Raw genomic sequence first — 26345 nt, 5'->3', positions numbered from 1 at the left:
GTTGGTTAGATTGATTCACCCCATATCAAGGAGCACTTGGCAGGTCGTTGGGAAGGTGCCAACTCAGCCACCACCTCCTAGACTGGGATTAACAAAACCAAAAGTTGGTGATAGTGCAGGGCCTCACTGGGCTTCCCTGCTACAGACTTGCTGAGTAACACTGATACGCACCAGGCAGAGAGTCATCCTCACCACCACATCTTTGAGGGTTATCCACAGCAGATCCATGGTTCAGGTTCTCTTCAGCAGTCTCACTCAGCAAAAAAGTGTCTGCTGACTAATTTTTGGAAAGCATTGATTATTCACCAAGGCTGTGAGTTATCGCAATTGCCGTTAGTCGATGGAATTTTATGGGGAGCAAGCTGGTGACACACAGAGCACTTTCTGCTTTGTCATCCTGCCTGTGGCAGGTTGCCCAAACCAACAAGGGAGAGGCCCCCAGAAGCAGAGCCAGCCAACATACAAACTTTTCAAGTCTCTGCCAGGGGCTATGATTGCCTTTGGGTTTTGGGGCTATTGCTAAAACTTGGTACCTCTGGCACAGACCTACCTGAAAATAAGGAGAGATGTTTATACAAGTACCTGTGTTGGCTAATGACTAGATTTTTATCTCTAGTTTTAGGTGAGCACTCCTGAGATTGTTCAAACTTGCAGGAATAAAATACTATTTCAGTTGCTTCAGGTACATGCAGGACTATAGCTTTAATATAATATAGTGAAGCAAAAAATTATCCTTTGTGAGGATTGTGAAATTATCCCTTGTGAAGGCTGTTGAAAACCTGTGTTCTTGCTTTTGTTTTTTTATGTGTGTGTGTTCCCTAAATAGAATGGGAAAAGTAGTATCCATCACTAATATCTGTTAACTGTTGCATAACAGTTCTGATCTTTAAACCCCTTTACCACCATTATCAAAGTACTCTTCCCAATATCTTTGTTAGATAAAGTAATTTTAGCAACCAGTTTCAGAGAAGAAGTCAGAAATGACAATACTGCAGACAAGTTTTCAATGACTGCCTTTTTTCATTTGTGTGTGTGTGAATGCTTTTCAGGTTTTTGGGCTCAGTGCCCAAGGAATGTATACATAGCATTCAGTATGGCTGTTTCTCTAAGTATGGGCACATGTCAGGGTTAGCTAATTAATACTGGTTGTTCAATGCAAGGTATGTATGTGATTAAGTACAAACAACTGTGTACTGACCCATTTATTGGAAATTAAGCAGAACGTAATTCAGAGTTATGTGGAGGAAGGCAGAGCTGATAATGGATTCCCATCATCCATCATATTTTCCATTTTTTTCTTTTTCAATGCCACATCAGATAAAATTTCACTGTGTGTAAATATGTTTTTTGGTTTTTTTCACTAATATGCTTAAACTTCAGTTATGACCAGTGGGAAAACTGGTCTTTTCCAGCCTTTTCAATACATTTATCAATACATTGAACTGAAAGAATTTCCAGACAACAAATTTCAGGAAAAAACAAAAAAAAATAACTTAAATTTTAAAAGTATGAGACTTTAAGTGTGCTTTCTGGGCAAGAAAGCTGAAAATCATAATTTTCTTTTAAGACTGAAGTTTCAGGCTTAGCCACAGGAAATGTGATTTCCTTGCTTTAATCCAAGCATATTGTTAGATTGGCCAAAAGTACTGAAAGCTCAGTCAACTCTTGCATGGGATTTTTTTCAACAGGGAAATATTGCAAGTCATCCTAACGTTGCAAATGAGTCATGAGTTGCCTTAGGAAACGCTCCCCTGGGACAGACATACTACAGATGAGGAAGCGATGAAGCTGCCAGGCCACTCCCCCAGACAATCCCTCTCAAGGAGCACAGTGCTATAAAGGACGTCTCTCCAGACACTACGTTATTTTATCCTTCATTTCACAGGGGGAGCCCCAAAGCTGCGAGAAGGGCAGCACAAAGCAGTGGCAGAAACTTCCCAACCAGTTGTTCCTGCACGGGAGAAGCAAATAGGAGATCATGAGACAGCATTAAAGGTAGGGGGTGATACATTTAAAAGTTTGTAATTAAGTCTTGACATTGAAAAATAATCTTTTTTGAAATAAAAATTTTGTTGTAAAATTTGTACTTCATGGGTGAAGAGAAGAGATCTGTTCTCAGGATGGGATTGTGGTCATAAAGAAGTTCCCCCAGTAAATGGGATGCAGAACTTGTCAAGAGCCTGGCTGCTTTAGAGCAGGGTTCAGGCGGAAGAAAGGAAGCTTGTAATCTACTTCGTGTAATCTAAAGTTTTAATATGTCTTCATAAAGTGCTGTTATGAAGAATTAATGAGAAATTAACCAAACAGTAGGAAATAAAAACGGAAGTTTCTTAGTCTATGTGAAAACATAAAGCATTTTTCTTAAATGGAGGAAAAAAAAGTAGCATGATATACGTAGTGATCTAAGGAAATGAGTAGTTGTGTGGTTTCCTTCTGTGCATCATAAAGATACCATTCTTGGTTGCTGGGTCTGATGACTGTGGGGGAGTTAGTCTCCCCTTATGCTTCACACAATCCTGTTTCCACTAAGCAGGCAAGAAGGTGTGCTTTGGAAAACAATGCACTCTTTCTCTAATTTTACATCTCTAAATACAAGTAAAGTGAAACTGCATATCACAATACATGCCCCTTTGCTCTGACTGGGTCAGGAAGTTTGATCCTGGCTAATGGTTGTGTTAGAAAAATAGAAAAAAGGGAACCAAGTGCAAAGTAGGTTCAGTGGTAGGTGTGTGTGTATTGGGGTGGTGGAGCAGGAGGAGAGGAGGAAGGAGAATGAGGTATTTTTGGATGTCTTCACAGTGGTCTCAGGTGTTTTCTAGGTTTTTTCCTACTATTAGCTAGGCTGCCCGGGGTTATGAAATACTACTACAATCTAACTTTCTGCACAACCTGAATTTCTGCTGACATTGCTGTGTAATTCATCTGAGGGATAGGGGACTTTTGTCAGTGGGATGGCTGCACTGGCAGCAGTCAGTAAGGTAGACATAGTTATGGAGAGGGATTAATCAAACCTCAGAGGAAGGCAACAGAGAGGGAACAACCCCAGAGGAAGGCAACAGTAGAATGAGCAGAGTACAAAGTGCTGTTTAATGCAAAACAAAATTAAGATGAAAAGATGAGGGAAACTTCTTTGGCCTCTTTTCTTTCCTTTGATTTGCCACAACTATTCCAGTAGTACTGAATGAAGTCCTACCAAGTAAGGCAGACAGAAACACGTATTTGTGAAGTGGCAAAATATGGGTTCTTAATTTATGGGTTTGGTCTTAAAAGTTTTTAATTACTTTAGTTGGTGCTCACTGATTTACATCAGCTAAGGAATCTGATTTTTACTCACTCCAGATCTTGACCTGCAATTTGAGAGGTGTTGAAAATTTTGCCACAACTCCAAATGCTTGAAGGTCTGAAGCTCTCATAAATTGAGGTTTCACAAATGAAGTATGAAGGGTCATTTTAGAAAGTGTATATGAACACATTGCCATGCTCTTTGTGGCATAAACTACCAAAATGCATTTTAGGACTAAAGAGTAGTTTTTCTGTGGTAGTAGTTGTGATTAAGAAAAAAAAAATCTTTTGTAGTGGTCACACTTGATCCATTTGATGCCAAAGTTATGCTAAACCAAAGGAATGGTAAACACTGCCATATTACAAAAACACAGTTTTCAGGAATGGTTTTCTTCATTGAGTTCTGTTCATTCTGTTGGTAAGGCTGGTAATTATTGGGGATTAGTACACTGTCACACAGGATTGTTGTATTTTCCTACAAACATATACAGGAGGAGGGGAAAAACCACTAATTAAGAAAGTCCAGGGCAGATGAAAGAATAAAATAAATTAATGGAATGCTTGTGTCAACAGTTACATATCTCATCATGGAGTACATTATGAGGAGGCACTAGAGTTGTATTGTTGTGAAAAACTAAGCTCTGCGAGGAAGCCCAGTGCTCCAATGAGCAAGAAAATTTATAGCTCAGTATCTGACAGGTGTAGAGCTATTCACAGATGGATTAGAAAGATGAAATTTAAAGCTAATTAAAAGCAGAGCTCAGAAAATGCAGATGCAATTATGTTCTCTTATCACAATATTTGCTACTGCAAATACTAAGTTTTGAACACAGTGGGTAATGTTTCAATATTCCCTAATATTTTTCATTTTCTCTGTTCAGGCACATAAGGAAGCAGACAATCCTCAGAAAACAATGGAAGTGAACGGGCTTATGCCAGGACCGGGTTCCTATGACTATGATCTCATTGTCATTGGTGGAGGCTCAGGAGGTCTGGCAGCTGCCAAGGTATGAGGGGGAAAATACACACTTATACTTTCCTTGTAAGTAGATGGGTGACATACTCAGTCTTGGATTTGATGTCTTTAACTGTAGAGGCACAACACTTTTACCTGATAGAAATTTCTTTCAAGGTTAGTGCCAATTATACAATATTCTTTAATTTCTGAAGAAGGAAAACGTGGTATACTCCTTAGTATTCCCTAATTCTCCTTACTAGAATTAAATTTGGTCCCCACTTATGGGAGGTGATGATGCTGGAAAACAACAGGTAAATATCTTAATAGTGTTTATTAGTAGTTGAATTTAAACTCAACTCATAAATGAAAACGTTTTCAAAACTATTTAAAAAACTATTCAAAATTATTAGGAGGGATACTATATACTAATTTTGTATAGAAATAATATCTTTTCAGACAGAAAAGATCTGTGTATCTTGTTTAAATTATTGGCAAAGGGGAAGAGTCTTGATTTTTGAGCTTGCATAGTTGCATAAATGGAGATTTTGCCTCTACTTAAGCTATGGTCTCACCCTTGATTTCTAGAGCCTGGTATTTCCTGCCTGTAGCCAGAAGAATTATGGTGTTTGTTTAGGATATTGCTATTAGAAGCATGTCTAGAATTAATTAAAAGAATTCACAGTGGTGCAAAATATACCATTATTCCAAATATTTTAAACTTGCAGAGATTTAATGTAAGTCAGTAGCTCTCCTTTACATCAGTAGTCAGGCACGTTGTGTCTCTTCTCTCTGTGATAGGATTAACTATTTAGAAGTAAATTAAGCATTCCTGTAAATAAACTTACTTTCTTGTTCCAGCCCTGGAGCTGGATTATTCCTCCAGTCAGGAGCATTTCTATTGTTCTCGAGAAGTGGAGGAGGTCACTGCAGAGTGAAAGAAAATAAGGAGAAAATATTTTAGAATAGCATTGGGTTCACAGTGAACCCTGGTCCCTTATAAGTACTTCTGTTATAATGGAAATGTGCAGGGTTGAGTGATGGATTGTAGATCCATAGTTTGTATTGGCAGTTTACTGCTTTCCTATTGATAGGAGCACTGTTGTATTGGTGTAGGATTGAGGATTGAAGGTAAGATCTGTGAAGGTTCTAAGAACCACAAAGAGAAGCAAATTCTGTTTTTCAGAGGATGGAGATGTTCTGGGATGGGAGAGAGTAACAAAACAGAGCTTGCAGTAATGCAAAAAGAGTTTGCAGTAATAAGAAGCCATCTGTTGAAATTTCCATAAGGAGACTGACAGTGATGTTTATTGCATCATTTTTCAGTTGTAGGACAGAAAAGGTGTACAGTAGGAAGATGAACTGCCTAATTCCTTCAATTCAGCATGTAAAGTATATTGATTCTCAGTGTTCTCACCTGATAGTTGAGTAGAGCAGAAGATGGTAGATCAATAAATTCAATATCCCTATCAGTGGTAATGTGTGTATTCCAAATCAGTTGCGTGTAGTTGAAGTGAAACTGTTTTACACACATAAACTTCTGACTTTTACTTAGACTGTTCAATGTTTTTTAATGAATTAATGGACAATGCTTTAAAAAAACCAAACCAAAACAGGAAAAAACTCAACTACACAGCTGTCATACAAAGTTCCAGATATCTGCACTCAGGTTTGCAGCAGTTCACCTAGATTGGTTAAATGTGTGCTTTTCACTCTGACACATGCACCTTTGTGTGCACATCCTCGTCTCTACATTGTGCCCCATGCTTGTTACTTTGGAGGCAATTCCCCACAGGGAGTGCAAACACTGCCAGGTTGACTTGGTACAACCCAGCTGCAGACTCAGACTGGTACCAGGCCCCTGCTCTCAGTGCACACAGAACAGCTGTCTGAGCATCCTTCCTGTGTTCCTGCAGCTCTGCACTGAGCCCCAAAAGGTTTGAGAGCCTACAGGGCATGTTTGTGGCTGTGGCAGATCATTCAGCAGAAGCGATTTTATCTGTGTGTGATCTCTACCAAGGTGGCGATGCAATGCTGTGCTGTGTTATGCGTGTAGCTGAGGGAAGCTTGGGAATCCATGCATTCTGCTTAGCTAACCCTGGTAAAGCTCTTTGAAGCAGTGTTTAAGGGTTGTCATCTTAAAGGAGCTTTAATAACATGTTTCAGTCCCTAAGAGCCTTTCTAAGGAACTTTCTCAGAGGTGCTGGTAATAGAGATTAGCTTCTTGTCTAGATCTTTAAATCTTTATTGGAAGTGGAAATCCAGTACAGCAATATTTTCTGAAGGTGTCTATAGCTTGAGTTATTTGAAGTGTGATTTGCATTTTGCATGGAGTAAGGTACATTTAAAATTGAAATTCTGATTGTCAAGTATTTGGATTAACAAGTATTACTGGTAATAGAATGCTGAAGGCTGTCCAGCTCCTCCCAAACCAAACCCAAGGCCTTAGAGTAATATCCTGTTCCTATAGATGTTACTGCTTACATGTCTAAGGAGTCATCATATGATGCCAGCATAGTTGTGCCTACTCCAAGTAGCAAAATTATTTTTCTTCATCTCATAAGAGGAATCTGTCACTGCTGTTTCTGAGCTACCTAGTGCTTACCTAAGTGTTTTTCTGGCAGCAGTATTGCTATCGGTTTTTGCCTTTTTCTTAAAAAACACAAAGGGAGCAATGATACTTCGCAGTATCATTTACAGGCATTAATTGTAGATTTGCTAATGAAACTTCTTAGGGGAAATACAGAATCATAGAGTCATTAAGGTTGTCATGCTTGGCCATGTGACTGCTTATGTAATTTTCTCATGTGTTTTCAAACAAATGCTGGAGAAACCATCTTTGAAGGGAAAAACTGGATTAATTAGGAATTTGTTAAGTAGGTTAAAAGTAAATGGGCATGTGGGGAAATAGTCTGAACAAAGTGACAGGATGGAGGAGTGAAGAAGAGGTTGGACTCACAGAGTCTCCTGTGTATCAGCTGGTGCCATGCTGTTTTGTAGGAGGATGAATGCCTTTTTTTTCCCTTTCATCTTCTTTTTCCTACTGAATGCACAGATTTATTCAGAAGATTAATTACTCTCTGTTCCCTTGCAAATCATTCATTGTTTCTTAATTAAAAGTCACAAAGCTTTTCAGCAATTCATGATGTTATCATCTACTCCAAATTTAACCTCTAATATTTAGATGTGTGTCTTATTTAATTTGTTTTGCAGGAGGCTGCCAAATATGGAAAGAAAGTGATGGTGCTGGATTTTGTCACTCCTACACCTCAGGGAAGCTCGTGGGGTAAATTTCTCTTCATTGCAATCCTGTTATAAAGGCACTTTGCTCAGAGACTCTGATTCTCTTGTTTGAAATTGCCACAGTGATGTGGAAACCACTTTCTGTTACTTTCTCTCAGGTCTTGGAGGAACATGTGTCAATGTGGGCTGTATACCTAAGAAATTGATGCACCAGGCAGCTTTACTGGGACAAGCCTTGCAAGATTCACGCAAATTTGGGTGGCATTTTACAGAAGAAGGTAAAGATGGACACTTTTATCAGTTTTGTCATTTGCACTGAAAATCCTGAGGTGGTTCTCATAATTAGGTGCTTGTTGCACTGCAGCATGTGCTGGCTTTGACAATGTGAAGCAAATTCATAAATTACACATAGATGGAAGCGCTATTCAAATCTAAAGCCATGAGGCTTATTGCCTCCATGTTTTGTCTGTTTGTTAATAGCTCCTGATCCTGTTAGTAATTGATGAGACTCCTGTGTGTATAAAAGCAATAAGATACTGCTCCATTTCTGAGTGTACTATGACATCTAAGGGAATACCCCAGAATGTTGCCTGACAGAAACTTCTTATAGTTACAAGCAAGGATTTCTTTCCCCTAAGTGTCTGTCACTGCTATGTAAGAAGACAGATTCTACTTTTTATCATCTCTGATATGCATGGTTATAGGATTATGATTTATTTAGGCTTCAGTCCTCTATTTAGAAGCATGCAGAGGCACCTTTCAGACATGCATTGTCTTCTTCTGTTGAGCAATGTCACCTGCTCACAGCTGTCAATATATATCTGTCAATATAAAACTGTGAATAATTCAGTAAGTCTTAATTGTCAATGTTTTAAGTCATACATATTGCTCTGTGACCTCTCATGTTATTTGTGCTGATGTGATTCTTTGAATTTCAGTAGATTTACCCTGAAGTAAAACAGGAGTAAGACAAACCCAGTAAGACTGAATCATGAAAAGAATCTGTTTGAGAATAGAAATTTTGCTGTGGAAAAAGAAAAACTTGGACTAAAATATGAATCTTCCTCTTTTGTTTCTGGCAGTCAAACACAACTGGATGACCATGACAGAGTCTGTTCAGAATTACATTGGGTCACTGAACTGGGGCTATCGGGTTGCACTGAGAGACTCGAAGGTCACGTATGAGAATGCGTATGGAGAATTTGTTGGGCCACACACAATTAAGGTACTCCATAGCCATTGCTACTGTGTCTTCCTATAGTGCTGTCTGAATAGAAATGCTTTTCAAATAGAATTATTTTTCCCTTGGTGGGACTGTAAAACACTCACTTTGCACTAATACTTTGTATGCAGGCAACAAACAAAAAAGGAATTGAGAAGCTGTACACAGCTGAGAGATTTCTCATTGCCACTGGTGAACGGCCACGCTACCTCGGTATACCTGGAGATAAGGAATATTGCATTAGCAGGTAAAAACAGGGAGGAATACAAAGTCATTCCTTGTGTGTAAATTCCTTGTGCTTCCCCATATTGAGGAGCACAGTCTGCTTGAAAGAAAACTCTGTACTCAGATATTGAGGAAAGTGGGACTAGCACAGCTGCAGATGCTATGAAATTGGTAGAAATCTGTCTTCATGCATTGGGGCAGTCTTGAAACTCACATAACTTTTTTTCCCAGCTACTCAGTAAAAGTAATTCAACTTTTGAGAAAACTGGTTTTGAGTGTCTGGTTAATTGCTAATGCCAATTCAAAATGTTATATGAAGATAAAATATGTTTTCATATCATAGTAAATTTTGAGTTACTTGATGTTGAAACAGAGGTTGAAATTACAGCCCGGCAAGCCTGTAGGAATGGAATAAATAACTGGCACAATTCCTCTGAAACTAAAACACCATGTGGTATGTTTCCCTTTTAATAAGTAGTAATGAAATTAAAGATAACAGATAATACAGCCTGTAAAGTGGTTCTTTAAAGTAGCTTCAAGGTGGAGGAGTCAGGAATCCCAGAGTTAAAGACTATCAGATTGAGGCTGTCTGTGTAATCTTTACTGAGTTCCTTGGGGTATAGGAGCTATGCTATAACCTTTATTCCATCACCCTGAAAAAAGGAACACTTATTTAGATTTAAATCTTCAGAGAATTGTATTGCCAGACTCTGTCTGCTGAGTAAGTGTGGTGCCTCCATGAGTCGTGGCTTTGTGGAGATGCCCTAGTTTTATGGCCTAGGTCCAAAGTGTGGTAGAACTGATGTAGCTTGATGAAACAGTTGAAAGAAATGAAAAGCAGGCAAAGGAGCATGTTTTCCATAATTTCATACTTCTGTCTTCACCTGTAACAGTGGTTTATTGTCTGTGTGTATGTGACACTGTGTATAATGCTTTAGCAACAAGTCTTCAAAGTGATGATGGTATTTTATCTTAAAGCTGAACCCCTTCCTCTTTTAGTTCTCAGGAGCTAAAATTTGCAGCAAAATATTTAAAGTGAGATTCAGAGGGGAAGTAAACACCTGCCTTTTTCAACAATTTCCTAAATTTCTATTAAAAAACCATTCCACATTTCTGTGGTGATTCAGATTTTTCATACTCCTTTTTTTGATATGTGTACTCCTAAATATGACTTTTTCATCTGTCACTCACTGTTTTTGTATTCCAGATGAACTTCCAAAAACTTAAGCAGGGTTTTATTTGTGAGCAGGAAAAGGAATAAAGTTCTATTCTTACAGAAAAAAAACTAGATAAATATAAAACACAATACATTTTTATGAATGACTCTAATTTTCTTTTTCCCTCCTTTTTTTTTTTCTTTTTTTTCTTTTTTCCCCAGTGATGACCTTTTCTCTCTGCCTTATTGTCCAGGGAAAACCCTGGTGGTTGGAGCTTCCTATGTTGCCTTGGAATGTGCAGGATTCCTTGCAGGCCTTGGATTAGATGTTACTGTAATGGTGAGATCCATTCTCTTAAGAGGATTTGACCAGGACATGGCAAACAGAATTGGTGAATATATGAAAGATCATGGAGTCAACTTTATCAGGGAGTTTGTGCCAATCAAGGTAGGCTCAAAGAGACTACAATTGATTGGGATATACCTATCATAATGTTTTAAGATGTAAATTATTTTAATTAATACAAAAGTTAAACTTGCATTATAGTATCTGCTGTGATATAGAATGAATTAATTTTTGTTTTAAATTAACTTCATTAAACTTAATTAATTGAAAGGTATAATTTAATCTTAGTATTAAAATTCTTAGTATTAAAGTTCATTTTTTTAATCAGAATTAGTTGGGTTACCTGAGTTGATACACCTGCTCATCCTGGTTCTGCAAATGTTGCATATGCTTAAATTCAGCAGTTCAATCCTGAAAATTGTTAATCTTCTTGCAGGCTCCTAATTAAGTAGATACCTAATTTTATGTAAGATCAGAGTCCAGTGCATCACAGATATCACATTTTTCATTGCCAGTTCTCAAACTGTCAGCCAGCAAATACTGTTTATACGCCGAGGATTAGTGGACTATCCGGAAAAGTAAACAGGCTTTAGAAGTAGCCATCTGTATCTTTTACTTGGCAGAGTCCTTAAATACTTGCTCAGTTTTTGTTGAGTTCAGTAAGAGTACTCATTCAACTACTTACACACACATGTAGGCACATTTATGGACAAATTCAGGTTTAATTTCAACCAAATTAGAAGTTCTGGAGCATTTTCTAATGCAAAACTGCCCTATTAAATACCTCAGAAGGTGCTAAAATTATTTTCCTTTATGTTTTTTTCATTATTAGTTCTTAATTAGTTTGAAATAGCCAATCATGTATTAAGCAATTTCAATTTGGTGTTAAATCAACATGTTACTGAGTTTAACACTTAAGGGATTCAAACATTAAATTCAGTGAAGACTGTTAATTTCCCCTCTTAGCAGTATCAGGAGCAGCGTTAAAAATGCTCTTGCCAGTTCCTACTGTGGGTCTGAGCCTCTCTCATAGAATGAGAGTTGCTGTGAGAAGTCAAAAGTGATGTTTCCAGGAACTTAGTTTTCATGCAGGTTTTTGTTGCATAAATCCCATGCTGTATGAAAAGAAGGAATGATTATCTAGTTTTGTTGCAGACATAGCTTTTTGTAAGGTCTAATGAGGAATGAGAAAGAAGGAAGCTGTTTTTAGAAGCAGATCATTTCAACTCAGTGGCAAGCAGACCTCTCCAGATGCATCCTTGTGATGGGCAGTCCATTGCCACAGTGCACAGTGCCCTTCTGTGTATTTCATCCTGTCCCTTCACTATATGTCTTTGATTTAAATTGGTATAAAATATTTGGTCTTGTTTCTGACTGAGAATATCCTTCAGCTTAAATTGCTGGGTAGGTTTTCAGCAGGTTTTCTCATCTCTTTCAGACATTGTGTTTGAAGTTATGCATGTTGTGTTTATTAAAACCCTTTGTTAGGACTTTTGAAGGCAGAAGATGAAATATTATAAATAGCACTGCCTTTAAACAGAAGCAGTTTAGCACAGTGATCCTTTAAGGTTGGTAGTATGCCTAGAAGAACTTCACCATCAGTCCACTTTTATAAACAGAAATGAGATTTTGTTGTTATTCGTAAGAATAAACGAAGGGACATTAAAAAACACATTAAAATATGCAAGTAGAAATGTAAAGAATCTTTAGAGTGAGTGCCTAATTTCAGGTCATGGTTAAAACTGTCTCAATGATATGTGATGGGAAAAATGTACATTTGTTTATTTTTATTTGAAACTTTTTCTTTTTTTCTTTTTTACCTCATCCAACCCCTAAAATGTTGTAGGTTGAGCAGGTCGAGGAAGGAACTCCTGGAATACTGAAAGTTACAGCCAAGTCCACAACAGGAGACCAAATAATTGAAGGGGAATACAATACTGTGAGTCCTGTCTATATGCATGAAGAATGTGAAATAGCCTTCCATTAAATGTTGATATTTTGTGGGGTGTTTTTATCCACACTTTAAATTTTTAAAAATTATTGTAATCATTACAATATACTAATTGCACACAATCAGCAGGTAATTAATCTGCAAATAAAGTCCCAAAGTCAGTGGCTATTTTGCCTTGTCAAATCAATTCACATGCTTTTGAAACCTGTTTCTTAGCTTGGGGGTGTGCATGAGCTTGGTCCCATGTAATCAGTTGCAGGATTTTTTCCCAGTGAAATATTTGTAATAAATGACAAGTAGTGATTTATAATAGCTTTCATAGTAGTTAGGGCATGTTTTGTAGTTAGCACAAAACAATGGTCTGTGCAGGAGTTAAACGAATGGGTGACTTGTCATCTCAAGACCTGTTGTTGACACATCTTCACAAACACAGCTAATGCCCTGTGGCAAGTCAGTCAGGAAACTTCATTACACACTTAAAACAGTATAATTAACGTGTGCAGGTGTGTTATTGTATGTTTGATCGACTGTTTCCATCACACCTCTCTCCACTCATTTTCATAGGCCTTGATGCTGAAAGGAGAAAAAAATTGTGAATAGAGTATTTGGAAGCACACATAATGCATAAAGACAGGCCTTTTCCAGCCTGGGACTTCAGACTGTAAATACTGTGTGCCAGTGACCTCTTTTACCTGTACAGTGCATCAGTCATCCCCTAACAGGGACACACCTCAGTGCATCTGGCAGCCAATACTGTGAGAAAGTTTAACAATGGCAGCAGAGCTGCTGCACAGGGTTGTAGTACTGGGGACTTTTCTAGTTCATGATAGTGAACGTTTTTTAGCAAGGCAATCAAGACCATGCCTTCATTAAGGAAACTTTTGATTTCTTATTGCTACATCTTCACTGAAATGCTGTCACTCCTCATAGAAGCTATGAGCTGTGTGTGCTGCATTTTAAGACCTTCAGCTCTGAAGATGTGGTGTGTTTGATCATCTGTAAGACTTGAAGGAGATTTTGGGATTCCTTCAGGACAGTTCTTAGTTGTCATATGAGAAGCACTATATAGTTATCTGGGCAGTTGTCCAAGACTACAAAGCACATAGCAATTTTCCTTATGATAGCAAAAGCTGGAACTTGATTTGTTACAATAGCAGAGTTGATAGGATGGGTAAGAATTTGGCCTGGTGTGAGCAAATGTTCATACAAATAATATTAAAACATAATATTTTTTGACAGTGACTTGGCTGAGAGTCTATATAAGTAAATTATATTTTCACATTAAATATATATATATTTTATGATTTTTTTATTTGCTTAAGCATCTGAGTTTCTTTCCTAAAGAACCCTTTCATTATGGAGCGTTTTGATGCCACCTGCTCTGGGATAATACCTTAGTGTAAAACTGCAAGGAAATGAAGCATCTGTCCCTAACTGATTGGTTTAGAATATTCATGGGGTATTCTTCTATAGAAAGCTATTTGCCTGGTTTTTATCTTAGCATTAAAACCTGGTATTGTTAGGTGATGGTGGTAATGTGACTTGTCTTAAACTCTATGAATATACAATGGGTAACAATGTATTCACCTTGCTGTGACCAAGCCTTAGATACTAATCTCTAGTATATATTTAAGATAATAGCCAAAGGAAAATGCACTTTTGAGTCTTTAAAAATCAATTATGTGCATTGCTGTTCTGCAGGTGTTGCTGGCAATTGGACGAGATCCATGCACAAGAAAAATTGGTTTGGATAAAGTTGGAGTGAGCATCAATGAAAAGTAAGGACAGATACCTGTGTACCACTCAGTGCTGCGCTTGTGTCATGTACTGTTACAATGGTAGTGGTGCAGAGAGGTCCAAAAGCTTTGAGGAAAAATTTGTCTCCTGTTTGTATACACTTGGATGTGAGACCATGTAGCAGATAAGTGCATTTTCTCCCATTGTACTGCTACATTTGCTATTTTGTTGCTGAAATGCCACTTTCTAATTCCTGGGAGAAAAAAGTGTCTGTTTAATTCTTTCTAGATTTACAGGTCTATTTTAGCTTCTTCCAGTTACAGGGTTTTCTAGGATCTGTCAGTTGTTCCTTGTACTCTCTTTTTCTCATCTCCTTGCTTTTATCACCTCTTGGAGCAAAAATCTGGTTGCTTGTACAGGCTTTTAGAGAAGTGAGTTTTGTTTATATTTTAATTTAGATGCTACTATATGTTATTTTGAGAGATAAGGGTCAAGTAGCATTCCTTAAACTCCCAGGTGAAATTCTTGATGTGTTTTAGATTTTGGAGGGTTTAATTTCTTGCTTTGAAGCAACCCTTGGGTACAATCTGTGTCTTCTTGTAGGAGAGTGTTTGATGTTTAATGTAGTGAGGTTGTTGCACCAGGGAGTGGAGCTATCAGTAACATTTTGAATATTGGTAACTAAAACATCTTACAGGCATGGGGGTCCTGAGATCTTCACTTTGAGGAAAAGATAAGGAACCATGACCTTGACCAGTGCAGAGCTTTTATATATGAATGCAGTAACTGATGTTGTTAAGGGGATTAATTGTGATATTCCAAATAAGTGGAAATTTTGATCCACTCAGAATTGGCAGACCAATTGGCAGCTTGTAGAACAGCACAGATCTTTTTGATGTCAGGACACCTTTTACTAGCTTAATACAATGAACTGTAAAGTTATTAGCATAAACTCTATAATTTTTAACAAGCGCAAAATTGAGGAAGTTGGATTTGTAATATGGGAATTGCCACTGATCTCTCAAGTAACTGTGTGACTATTTCTGTGTTTGATTATGTTTCCCTGTTATGTGTGTTTCCTGTGGTGATTACTGTGCTATCTCATTTATTGATGAAGTAGGAAATATTAAAAATTTAAAACTTCCATTAGCTCAGTGCACTTACTGCTAAAAAGCTTGCTAGCTGTCCCTTAGGTAGGATGCATAACAGTTTGACCTGTCTCTGTGTAGGAGTCTGAAGGATAAGTTTCTATAAACATCTTCAGCCACTGGACTGAAATTTCAGTAGTGGAAAATTTGTTTTGACCTACAAATGGAGTGGGAGAAATGTCTCTTCCTGTCATTCCTGAAAGTTGCCAGTACACACCTCAGCTGGTGGTAGAGGGTGCTTCAGGAAGAGGTTTATGCTTCACCTCAGTATTTCAGGAGATGAATTGCAGCTTCTCAACCTACCTCCTTATCCAGTGTGTGAATTCCTGTAGTTTTTGGTCAAATTTGCCCTTCTTTATACTCTTGTTGAAGACTGTAAGATTATGAATATGAATTCTTTCCCTCATACTTCACATACAAGTCTTTCTCTTAAAGCTAAGGAGGCCTGCAAGGTTATTTACACCTCCAGCCTTCACGGCTGAACAGTTAGATTTTTCTCTTGTTAATTCCAATTGCAGAACAGGAAAAATTCCTGTCAATGATGAGGAGCAGACAAACGTGCCGTATATCTATGCTGTTGGAGATATCCTGCAGGACAAGCTGGAGCTCACACCAGTGGCAATCCAGGCAGGAAGGTTGTTAGTTCGGAGGCTTTATGCTGGAGCAACCACTAAGGTAAGGAACCAGTTGCCACAAAATACTGTCACTGCTCTGCTTCTAAGTGCAGAGTGCAAATCTGCTTGCTTATGGAAAACCCAGTAGAATTTTAAGGATTAGCTTTGATGATCATTTTAATTTTCCCCTAGCAAAGATATTACTGCAGATGTGTTCAGCTAATTGTGTAGGATGAATTTAATACCTTATGGATTAAACAGTAGTCTCTTTTTTTTTTCCTATTAAGAGGGTTTCATTTTCTCTCAGAGTATAATGTTAATGAAATTAACAGAGATAATTTAACCTTTTTTTTTATTCTACTGCCTTCTCTAAAAGTCAGCAATCTTTCCCATCCTGTTAAGTGCTTTAACACCAATTCAAAGGCCATTTACTAAACCTACCTACAGTCACTAAACAGAGTGTAATAGGAGTTCGTGATCTTAATTTTCAGTGCTATTTTCACAATCCTTTTCACTTCTCATCTCTATGTTTTCAATGTAATACACAGTCCTATTTGTAGTTGAATATGGACACAAAGGATGATCAGATGTACCAATAACTCAGCACATGTTCATACCTGAGTGGTTGAATTAGTGGATTCAGTTTATGTTTCATACTAGGGCAGTTCTGGATTTCAGCCAGGTTGTGGGTGTTCAAATGGGAGGAATGTGGGTAGTCATTTACACCTTATGTTTAAACCAGAAGGAAAGGACAGTACCTTTAAAGAATTGTAACACTGATATGGGTGCTTGTCTCACCTTTATAACCATATAGCATGACCATAAGGGTTTCTCCTTTTCAGAGTCTGCTGTATTCATAGCAAGTTCAACTATCAGCCAGATTTAGAGCTTGATTGAGTTGTTTGGTTTATGTTGGCAAGTATTGCCCTAACAGAATCCTGAATCAGTGGGCATAATGTCATTGAATTAGCCAGGCAAGGTTTAAGAAACTGTAGCAGAAGCCAATTTTTTTTTATTGCTGCAATGCTATGGATATGTCTCAATTTGCATTTTATGCCAAATAAGTCTCTCAAGGTACAAAAATTGTTATGCTGCCAAAGGAAGCATTGTTATTCACTGAATCCAAGAAACGAGTAACTGCTTTAAAAAAATGGGAACGTGGCTTACACTGCCTTTTTAACAAATCGGGAGAAGGTGATTGAAATGTAATGAGGTGTTATGGATAGGTGGAACAAGAGCAGTAATCAGTGTCTTAGTTGATCCCAGTGACAAAGGAAATAATTAGAGTTGAAATATGTAGAAAATAAAATTTAAGACAATTTAAAAAAACAAAAGAGCTTTCAGAATTGTGAATAATCAAGCTTTTCTTGCTGTGTTTCAGACTGCTGTGTGCTGGTTTTATTACTGATGTTGTATGGGTTTTCTGTTTTGTTTTGAATGCCGTACAGTGTGACTATGTGAATGTTCCAACTACTGTATTTACTCCTTTGGAGTATGGAGCCTGTGGGTACTCTGAAGAGACCGCAGTGGAGAAATTTGGGGAGGAAAACATTGAGGTAAATGCCTTAATTTTATCTGGGTTTTAGTTTCCAAATCTGTAATTTAAAATAATGTTAAGAGTCAATTAAAATAGCATTTTGTGCTCTGATATAAGGGCAGAAGGTGACTAGGTGCATTTTTTGTCCTCCTTGGCTGTTCCTGACATGTTATAAAAATAATCCTCAATTTCAATAGCTCTAATTGCAGATATGTTCTATTTTTGGAAAAGAGGGGTCTAAAGGTAGAATATTTGGTTTAAAAAAGAAGAGGAAAAAAGGTTTCTTTGTGTCTGCAAATACTTCAGGATAAATTTAAGCTGGATATGTGCTGGAAGCAATACACTGGTTTTAGTGGCAAAGTGGAGCTTTTGTACCTACAGCATGGCAAATTCCTTACCATAGTGATTTTTACTTTATAAAGTCAAATGTTATGCTCATTTTTCCTGTTTACTTTGACTGTACAAAGAGGTATGTGCTTAATTTTACACATGTGAGTAATCCCTTTTCATTCCCTGGGATTACTGGTCAAGAGTGAAATTAGACAAATATAAGCACTTAGTGCCTGAGGCTGTTCTTCCAAAATGCTGTGCTGAACACACTACAGAAAGCATGAGGGTAGGAAATCTCACAATAAACGGAACTTTTATGTCCTGCAAATATCTCCTGAGGAGCGTTATTTGCAGAAATAAGCAGTTAAGTGGTAGTGCATGAAGTTGAGAACTTGTCCCCACTTTTAGCTGGTCTTTTCTCATTTGGATTGTGGAGAAAAATAAGCAAATACAACTCAAAACGGCAGTGTGCAAAATACTGTTAACCTAACCACAGGAAAAAGGCTTACATGCTTTTCTGCCCAGAAAGTTTGTATATACACAGTCAAATTTTTGTTATTGAGTGAAATTCTTGATGTTATATGTGGAACACTGGACCCTTTATTCTGGAAAAATGTGCTTTTGCTTTTCAAAGCATTTTATTTTTTAAAATGTGCACCCAGAAGCATTTGTGTTCTGGCTAAATCCTCATTTAGTGTATTCTGACCTCTTTATTGTGTCACTATATTGGCTTTTGTTTTTGCAAGCCTCAGCAAGATTATTGAGTCACTTGTGATTTTGTAATTTAATAAGAGCATGGTGAACTGTGTCTTGGAAGTGTAATATTCTTATGGCTTCTCCTTTTCTAATTATTGGATGACACTAGTACTTGTTTTGTAGAGACTTCTGTCTTTGGCATTCATTAAGGGAAAAGAGTATCATCATGATTTCAAATACTCTAAATGCTGTGTACTTAGTTCATTACTTAGAATAATCCAGCAGCTTTTGGAAGATCATGCTCTCTGCTTGGAAATGATTCCAATCTTTTTTAACTTGTGTTTTATTTCCAGGTGTACCATAGTAATTTCTGGCCACTGGAGTGGACTGTGCCATCCAGAGATAACAACAAATGCTATGCAAAGATAATTTGCAATATTCAAGATAACGTAAGTGCATCTTTCCAGGGAAAACAATATCTATATGTTTACTGTAGGAAATGTTAATGATACAACAGCTATAAATAGGTTATTTTTGGCAAATTAAAATTAATTTAAATTTGCCTACCTTTTGAAGTGTAATAAATATTTATAGTGATGCATATTTCTGTGTATACAAAACCAACTCCCAGTAAAATACAGAATTCTGCCATTTCTATTTGTATGTGGTACTTCTTCTGAATATGTAAAATAAGAAGTAGAGATCTTTAAGACTGTTCAATAACTTTGAGAAATGAGCAAAGCTATGCATGTGAAAATGTTTAGGAATTTTATTGGTTTATTGTCTCCTCCCCAAACCTGGACATTCTTTTCTGGGAGACTCTTCTCTCTGAAATTGAAGTCTCTCAGAAACCATCACAGCTTGTAACCTCTCCAAATTCACCTGTGTTCGTAAAACTCTTGAGCTTGTTCTAACAGGATAAATCCCATTTAGGGTGATAATGCTAGGATTATCCTTGGACTAGGATCAAATTTCCTGACCATGGAAATGTGCAGTACCTGCTGAAGCAAAAGCAAAACTAGTAACTGGTTATAAGAATTGGTGTGCCCTGCCCATCTCAGAATGGTCATCTGTTCAATAAAATTTAGTTGATTTTAATAATATAAATTATTATGAAGCATAATATTCTATGTATTCCTGGTGGCATAACTATCTGTCCTTCGAGAAAAAAAACAAGAGTTACTTTACCTATATTAATTTTTCTTAGATACAAATTCATCTTCCTGCAGTCTTTCTATGCATTATGTCACCATTTTGCAAAATGTGCAAACCTGTCAGGTTTTGCCCATCTCCTCTTTCTGGAGGAGTTTGCAGTAGAGTGGAAGGTATTTTAGAACCTTTGGCTATGCTCTAATCCAACGTTACTTAAGAAAATGCAAAGGTTTAATGGTGATTTAAAGTGTTTCATTAATTTATTTTCACTTCTTGTCCTGAACATTTGAAATGTGTTAAAACATCTAGGGATAGTGTTGAAAGTTACCTTGGGAAAAAATAGTTCAGTAACTATTTAAAACTCTCATTGCCTTGGTTTCATTAATATGGTTTTATTTTGACATATGTCCATACTTTTAAAGGAAAATAAGAATAATTCCATTTTACTTATTACCCAGTTATAGCTTTTCTTATCTAAATAAAACCTGTGGTAAATCTCAGTCCTCGGACTTACTGAAAAAATAATCTTTCAGTAATATCCACTATACCCAGTATATGTGACATTTAGCAGGAAGAGCAGGTAACTTTTGATACTCTACTGGGCTACAGCTATGCTTACCAAAATCTGATTAATTCCCTGAAGGCCACTAAAGCCCACAGCAATTGATGTGCTAAATTTTCATGTTTCTCTCTTTAAGAAAAGCAGGTCAGTTCAGTACAGCTTGTTCTGCTGGATGTTTTCTGAGGATGTATGTGCAGTGTGATGTGTTCTGCCATTGAACAGGAGGATAGATAGAAGTGTGAATAGTACCTTCCTTGTAACTGGATGGGGTTTTTGCCAGTCTCTCAGTGTATTATCTCCCACTGAGCATCAACACTGCCACAAGAGTCATTGGCAGTTCAGTTATGATAGACTTCTTTCTATGTCTGATTGGCCACGGGTTGTGGACCTTTCCTGTGAGCGATTATCAAACTGAAAATTCTTCAACAGAGACAGACCATGTAGCCACCTACCACAGGCCATTGTACCAAAAACCTTCATGCAGGATGCTTACCTTTACTTAGGCAAGTGTTCAGTTGGCAATAGTGGAATAACTCACCTGAATAAAATTTCAGACACATATAATTGAGCTCAGACCATAGGGTGTGTTAAATTTGTATGCTCTAGATGTAGTCCTGTACAAAACTTTGTAAGAAAGCTGACTCCTGAGTTCCTGCTTGAATCTTTAGAGAGAGAGAGAACAAAATTACACCATGTCACATCTGTTGGTGCTAATGATTCACATTTTACATTATTTACATTAATTTATGAGCTGATTAAATTATATACTCTGAATAAGAAAACTTTACACGTTGTCTAAAGAGAACTGAATTCATGACTATGCTTGCATTTGATTATCTTTGGCATTTAGGAAAGAGTCATTGGTTTCCATATCCTTGGTCCAAATGCTGGAGAAGTCACTCAAGGGTTTGCAGCTGCTATTAAATGTGGGTTGACAAAAGAACAGCTGGACAGCACCGTAGGAATTCATCCTGTCTGTGCAGAGGTTTGTATACAAAGTCACCTCAAAGTCACCTCAAAGTCCTGCATTCATGGCATTCTGGGGTAAATTGTTGGAAATCTGAGTCACAGAGCCCTATTAAAGAAGGTAGGGGGGAGGAAAGGAGAGGAAATTATCTGGTTTTAATACTTAGAATTCTAACACTTAGGTTTACTCTGGGATATTTTATTTTTTGTGTGTGTTCATTTGTGAAAAGTTTATGGCTTCCCTTAATCCACTTCTCTCTCTACTGGGGAGTATAGAATTTTTATCCCGCTCAAGATTATGAAGGCTTCAAATACTATTTCTACTACAGTGGTTGTCAAAGCTAGATTAGTGTAGTCAAAATAGGATTACAAACTGGTGCTGGGAAAGGGGACCAGCTACATGACAGTTTTTCTATTAAACTCTCTCCTCTTAAAGATCTTTTCTTTATCCTGTAGGCCTTCAATTCATGAAGCCACACAAATATTTCTTCTTCTTTTTATGTTACTGTTCCTCTTTAATGAAGAGCTCATTTTTCTCTAGCAGGTGTGGGACAGGTCCTCCCAGATGTAAGTCAGAGATTGATTTTAGTAGCATTAGGACCAGTTTATAGTTGTGTTAGAAGTAGACCAGTACAAGGGTGCACCAGCACGGTGCTCTGCAGAAGTGACATCCACCTCTCTTATTTCCAATATTCAAGGTGGTTTAGTAAAAGCAATGGAATAAGAACTCCATTAATGGAATGGACAGCTAACAATCTGAATAATCTTCAAAGCATCCCCAATATATATTCTGGTCTTCATAGTACCATCTAATGGTGTTTTTGGAGGCCTTTGAAGAGGGGTAGCAGGTCCTTTTCTTACCAGGGCCCTGTGGAGATCTCTGAGGGAGGCATTCAAACCTGTGAACTCAAGTGGGGTATTAGCATATGCAGTGTGAAGAGATGATGAGAGTCATAATTTATTCTGGACATCTGAGCTGCTAAAATTGAAACTGAATAGAATGATGATTAGACATAATTCAGGGAGGTAATTTCAGATAATCATATTTGTTTGAGTGGGGGAGGAAGAAATTGGCTCAGGAGAAATAAGCTATTTAAAAGCTCCAGGGAACAGCGATCATTTTTAGTGACAGTCTTCAAAAGAGTTTTTTATGCTTTTACTTAATTTAATCTCTTGAGCAGTAAACAAAAATCAAAGTGCAAGATGGCACTCTTTGATTAGAAAAATGCTTGAAAACTGGGATTTGTGAGGAACGAGTATATTGGATGAATAGAACGATGGCTAATATAATTGTTATTTTTGTTACATCCCTGTAAAATTAAGGAAAATGAAGTCTGATTTGAACAGGAAAGGTGCAGTGTTACAGGGTCAAGTGCTGACTTCTTCACTGGCAGTAGTACTAATTAATTAAATCTCCTGTGAAACATGGTTTAATTCCACTTAAAGTAAACCTTAAGACCAAGGGTCTCATTCTCACTGCTTACAAATTAGAGCTAGATTTCCCTTCTCTTCTTGGAGCAGCATTTTATTCTGCAGAAAACAGGAGCTCAATGGAATTTCTCGCAAGTTTAAGTTCAAATAACTGCAAGCACAGAACTGGTAGGAACACAACCCTACAGAGAATTACATCTCAGCCTCAACTGCACTGTGCTGCTTGACATTCAGGGGGTACTATTGATCATCTGTGATTGAGAGAAATTGTCTTCTGAAAGCTGAGGTGATTCTTCCAGGTAGCTAATGATGCCTTTCCAGCCTTTGGATTTAAGTTTTTGTCTTCACTGAAGTAACAAACAAAATCTGTCCAAAAATAAGTGTTTCCAGCAATTATCCAATGACTCCAGCTGGCTTCCTAGGGAGCAGTGTGGTCCCCTCCCACACCTGGAGCTTGCAGCCTGGCCAGGAGGAAAGCAGATGAATTCTGTGATTTTTAATCTTGGTCTTTTGAAGTGAAATAACAATAAATGAAGACTCCTATATGTTGTCAGGCTGTGGATCAGAAATAAAGTCTTCAAACCCCTCTCTCAAGACAGACACTATTTTTGGATAAGTCACTGTTCTGGCATGTATATTAGACATGCATTTGTCTTCCTGATTTGTGTATAATGCTTTACGTGCTTATAGAAAGTGGAAGAGGTTTATAAATTATTCTCTGAAGAGCTGCTAGCAGCCTTAATGCAGCAAAGCTTCTACTTAGAGAAATATAGGTCTTTCTGATCCCCATTATCTTCAGATACTTCAGTGTTATTTGCATAGCTGAAATGTGTATGTACTTTATTCTATGCTAAGTTTATTTTTCCTGAGAGATGGCTTTGATGACAACTAATTATTGCAACTTTGAAGCATTTAGATAGCAGTGGTTTTGATTTCCTTTTTTCCTTTCTATATTATATGTATGCAAACCCATGCAATTATTTGCATAGTAAAGTATTAAACAAATTTTTGTAGAATTGTCCGTCCCAAATTTCAATTTGTTAATTTTACAATAATTATTTAGGAATAATATATATATATATGTATATTATTTTCTTTAATGTGACTTGAAAGCAGTAAAGACTGGAATTTTTCAAACTAATTCTACTCAGTGTTTTCCAAGCTATTGTCGAGAGCACACAAATCCCAGACACAATATCTTCATCAGCAATCACTTCCACATTTCTATAATGTCTAGAAAGACACAAAGGCAAAATTCTCTCCAAATGCTCAGGCCTTGAGTTAACTTCACTTTCTCAAACAAAGAAGTTTTCTTTGAGCCATAAAGACACTTATTCATTGGATGTACTGGACTTTATTATTGCTGAGCTTGTTCCCAGTGTAAAAACTTAGGAGCATTAAGAAGAGAGGTGGTATAGAGCTGTGTGACTTCCTTAATTCTTTCTTTTCCACTGTAAAAAGAACATAAGCTAAATGAAGAGAACAAAAGTTATTTGTATGCATGTGTGCTGCTTAATGGCAAGGATTTAAAATGTATGATTTTCCTTATTTTCTTATTTAAAAAAATTGCTACTGTTTTGAGCATCATGCCCAAATTAATCTTCCAGGAAAAAAAGAAAATAGCCACGCTAAGAGTCTTCTTTCTTCTTTGTCTCAAGGTATTCACCACCCTGTCTGTGACTAAGCGTTCTGGTGAAAACATCGCTGTGAGTGGATGCTGAGGTTAAATTCCCCCATTCTTGCTATTGCCAGAGACTGATTTTCATCACAGTGTCTGACTCCTGCAATTCAGAAGGAAAGTTTTGGGAGATGTCACCCTTGGACACCTGCAGAACTGTGTAGAGCTTAACCTGGACATTCCATCATCCTAAGGAGGAGTGCTCTGTGGGAATTGGTCACTTGTGGTGCCTGTCTGGCAATTAGCAATGCAATGGGAATCTTGACTGTCTAGTTGGTGATTAGCAGGGCATTTAATGAATGCTTTCATGAAGTCATAGCCTGAAGCCTGCATAGTCTGGTGGGCAGTGATGGAAGAACTGCTAGCACAGCTGGACAACAACTGTTTTGGTTTGGCTTTATTCCTCTCTACTTTCTTTCCTGAACATTCCTTTCTAGTTCTTTCCAGAACAAAGAACTTCCCAACTCAGAAAAATCCCCCCCAAGTTCATGTAATTGTATCAGATAAAATAGTCCTGTGCTCTGATGCAGCAAGTGCAAGGTCTCCTCGTGAGCATGCTACCAGCTCACATTCCTATGGAGGGCAAGTTCTGCTTGTTTGATCATGAGAAAGAAAATAGCCTTGGAAAAAAGTTTAGTACCACCTAAAATAACATATTTCTTGCCTTCCAAACTTACTCTGTTCTGACTTTTTATTTAGGAAACCTTATTTGTGAAAACATTCTTCTCAGTGAGAAAGGAAGATAATTTATTGAGGCTTTTGATGCAGAAAGCTATTGTGTTTCTTCCCTGAAATCATGCTTATAACACATACGTGATGATCTTAGCACTTCTTGAAGCTTATGTGATTATAATTAATCTAATTTGGAGCTGACAGAATTCCAATGTTGAATGAATTGTACTTCCAAGAACTCTGTGCAATTTCATTAAATTTGAGTAAGTTTATTTCTTTCCAAGTGAGCTGTCATGAGCACTGTTTCAGGTCTAAATGTTGAACAGGCCACTTTGAACACAAAAGTGTTGAGATTTCCTGGAGATTAGTGAGCCCTTAGAATAAAAAAACAGACACAACCGAACAACATCCCCCAAAAAACCACAACCAAACAAACCCTCCAGCCAAACTCCAAAAGCCAGTAGTGAAAACTCTGTAGTGTAGATAGGGTCCAAAAGTTCTGTTTAGTTCTATGTGTTGTATGTTTTATATTTAATTAAGGAAACAATACTTTTAAAGCAGAGGTTTTCATTAAAATACAAGATTCTTGAATATGCCTCCCGTGTTGGATAAACTGCATATTTATTTGTCAAGAAATGGCAAAAATACCTCTTTGTAATGGAAATGAATGTATTTGTTAATCTGTTTTTCCATTTCCCTCTCTTTTAGCAGAAAGGTTAGGATTACGTTTATTGAATGGTTTTGGGGAGCTCAGAATGGAGCTTTTCAGAATGGGGTTTTCAGTAGTGTGGTGTGAACAGGAGAAGAATTCCTGTGGGCAGAATACCTCATGTCTATATTCCTACCTGGTAACAAATTCTTATATTTCTACTGAGATTTCTAAAATAGTGTTGTAGTTATTTTTATAAATCCATACATAACTGAAGGATTTTGAAACATGTTTTGTATGGTATCTAGAATGGTTTGTGATGGTATTTTTCTGGCCAGTTTAATGAATAAATCGATTTGCACAAGCAGATGCTCCTTTTGCTGCCTCTTCCAAGCAGACACCAGGTGACAGCAAGGCGGCTGTTTTTTCAAGGGCCAGAAGAGGGCAACCTGATAAATCCAGCCTGATTTGCCTTTCTCTCACATTTTGAAGGTGGATATTTCTCTGAAAAACAGAGTTTCACATGGATTTGTTTTGCATGTTAAACATTTGAGAAGGACATAATTAAAAATAAAAGATAATTAAGAAACAAATATTTCACTATTTGCACCAACTGCTATCCATATAACTTCGGAAAACCCAGGAGTGCAGGTTCCTGAGCTGTTGGGCAGTGTAGCTGCTCATATTTAAGCACATGGATAGCAGCATTTTCAAGCAGGTGAGTAAGAAAGTCTCATCCTGGAGATGAGGATCCTTTATTTCCTGGAGGGAATAAAGATATACATGAACTTGG

The 26345-nt window shown here is 37.3% G+C and overlaps 1 protein-coding gene across 1 annotated transcript in view; it reads left to right on the top strand.

Moving 5' to 3' along the window:
• Positions 1 to 25919, top strand: part of TXNRD1 (thioredoxin reductase 1) — a 34638-nt gene extending 8719 nt beyond the window's left edge. Inside the window, exons 2-15 of the mRNA XM_033059147.2 lie at positions 1886 to 1995; positions 4164 to 4289; positions 7451 to 7523; positions 7639 to 7758; positions 8563 to 8705; positions 8834 to 8949; positions 10306 to 10531; positions 12276 to 12368; positions 14082 to 14158; positions 15784 to 15940; positions 17328 to 17435; positions 18796 to 18891; positions 21007 to 21141; positions 24212 to 25919. Of these exons, the coding sequence (XP_032915038.2) occupies positions 1886 to 1995; positions 4164 to 4289; positions 7451 to 7523; positions 7639 to 7758; positions 8563 to 8705; positions 8834 to 8949; positions 10306 to 10531; positions 12276 to 12368; positions 14082 to 14158; positions 15784 to 15940; positions 17328 to 17435; positions 18796 to 18891; positions 21007 to 21141; positions 24212 to 24274 (1643 nt within the window). The 3' untranslated portion in view covers positions 24275 to 25919. The remainder of the gene's footprint in view (positions 1 to 1885; positions 1996 to 4163; positions 4290 to 7450; positions 7524 to 7638; positions 7759 to 8562; positions 8706 to 8833; positions 8950 to 10305; positions 10532 to 12275; positions 12369 to 14081; positions 14159 to 15783; positions 15941 to 17327; positions 17436 to 18795; positions 18892 to 21006; positions 21142 to 24211) is intronic.
• Positions 25920 to 26345: the final 426 nt, after the last annotated feature.

Source organism: Catharus ustulatus, chromosome 4 (genome assembly GCF_009819885.2).
Source record: "Catharus ustulatus isolate bCatUst1 chromosome 4, bCatUst1.pri.v2, whole genome shotgun sequence".
In the NCBI taxonomy this organism is placed as follows: Eukaryota; Metazoa; Chordata; class Aves; order Passeriformes; family Turdidae; genus Catharus; species Catharus ustulatus.
This window is presented reverse-complemented; position numbering and strand designations above follow the sequence as displayed.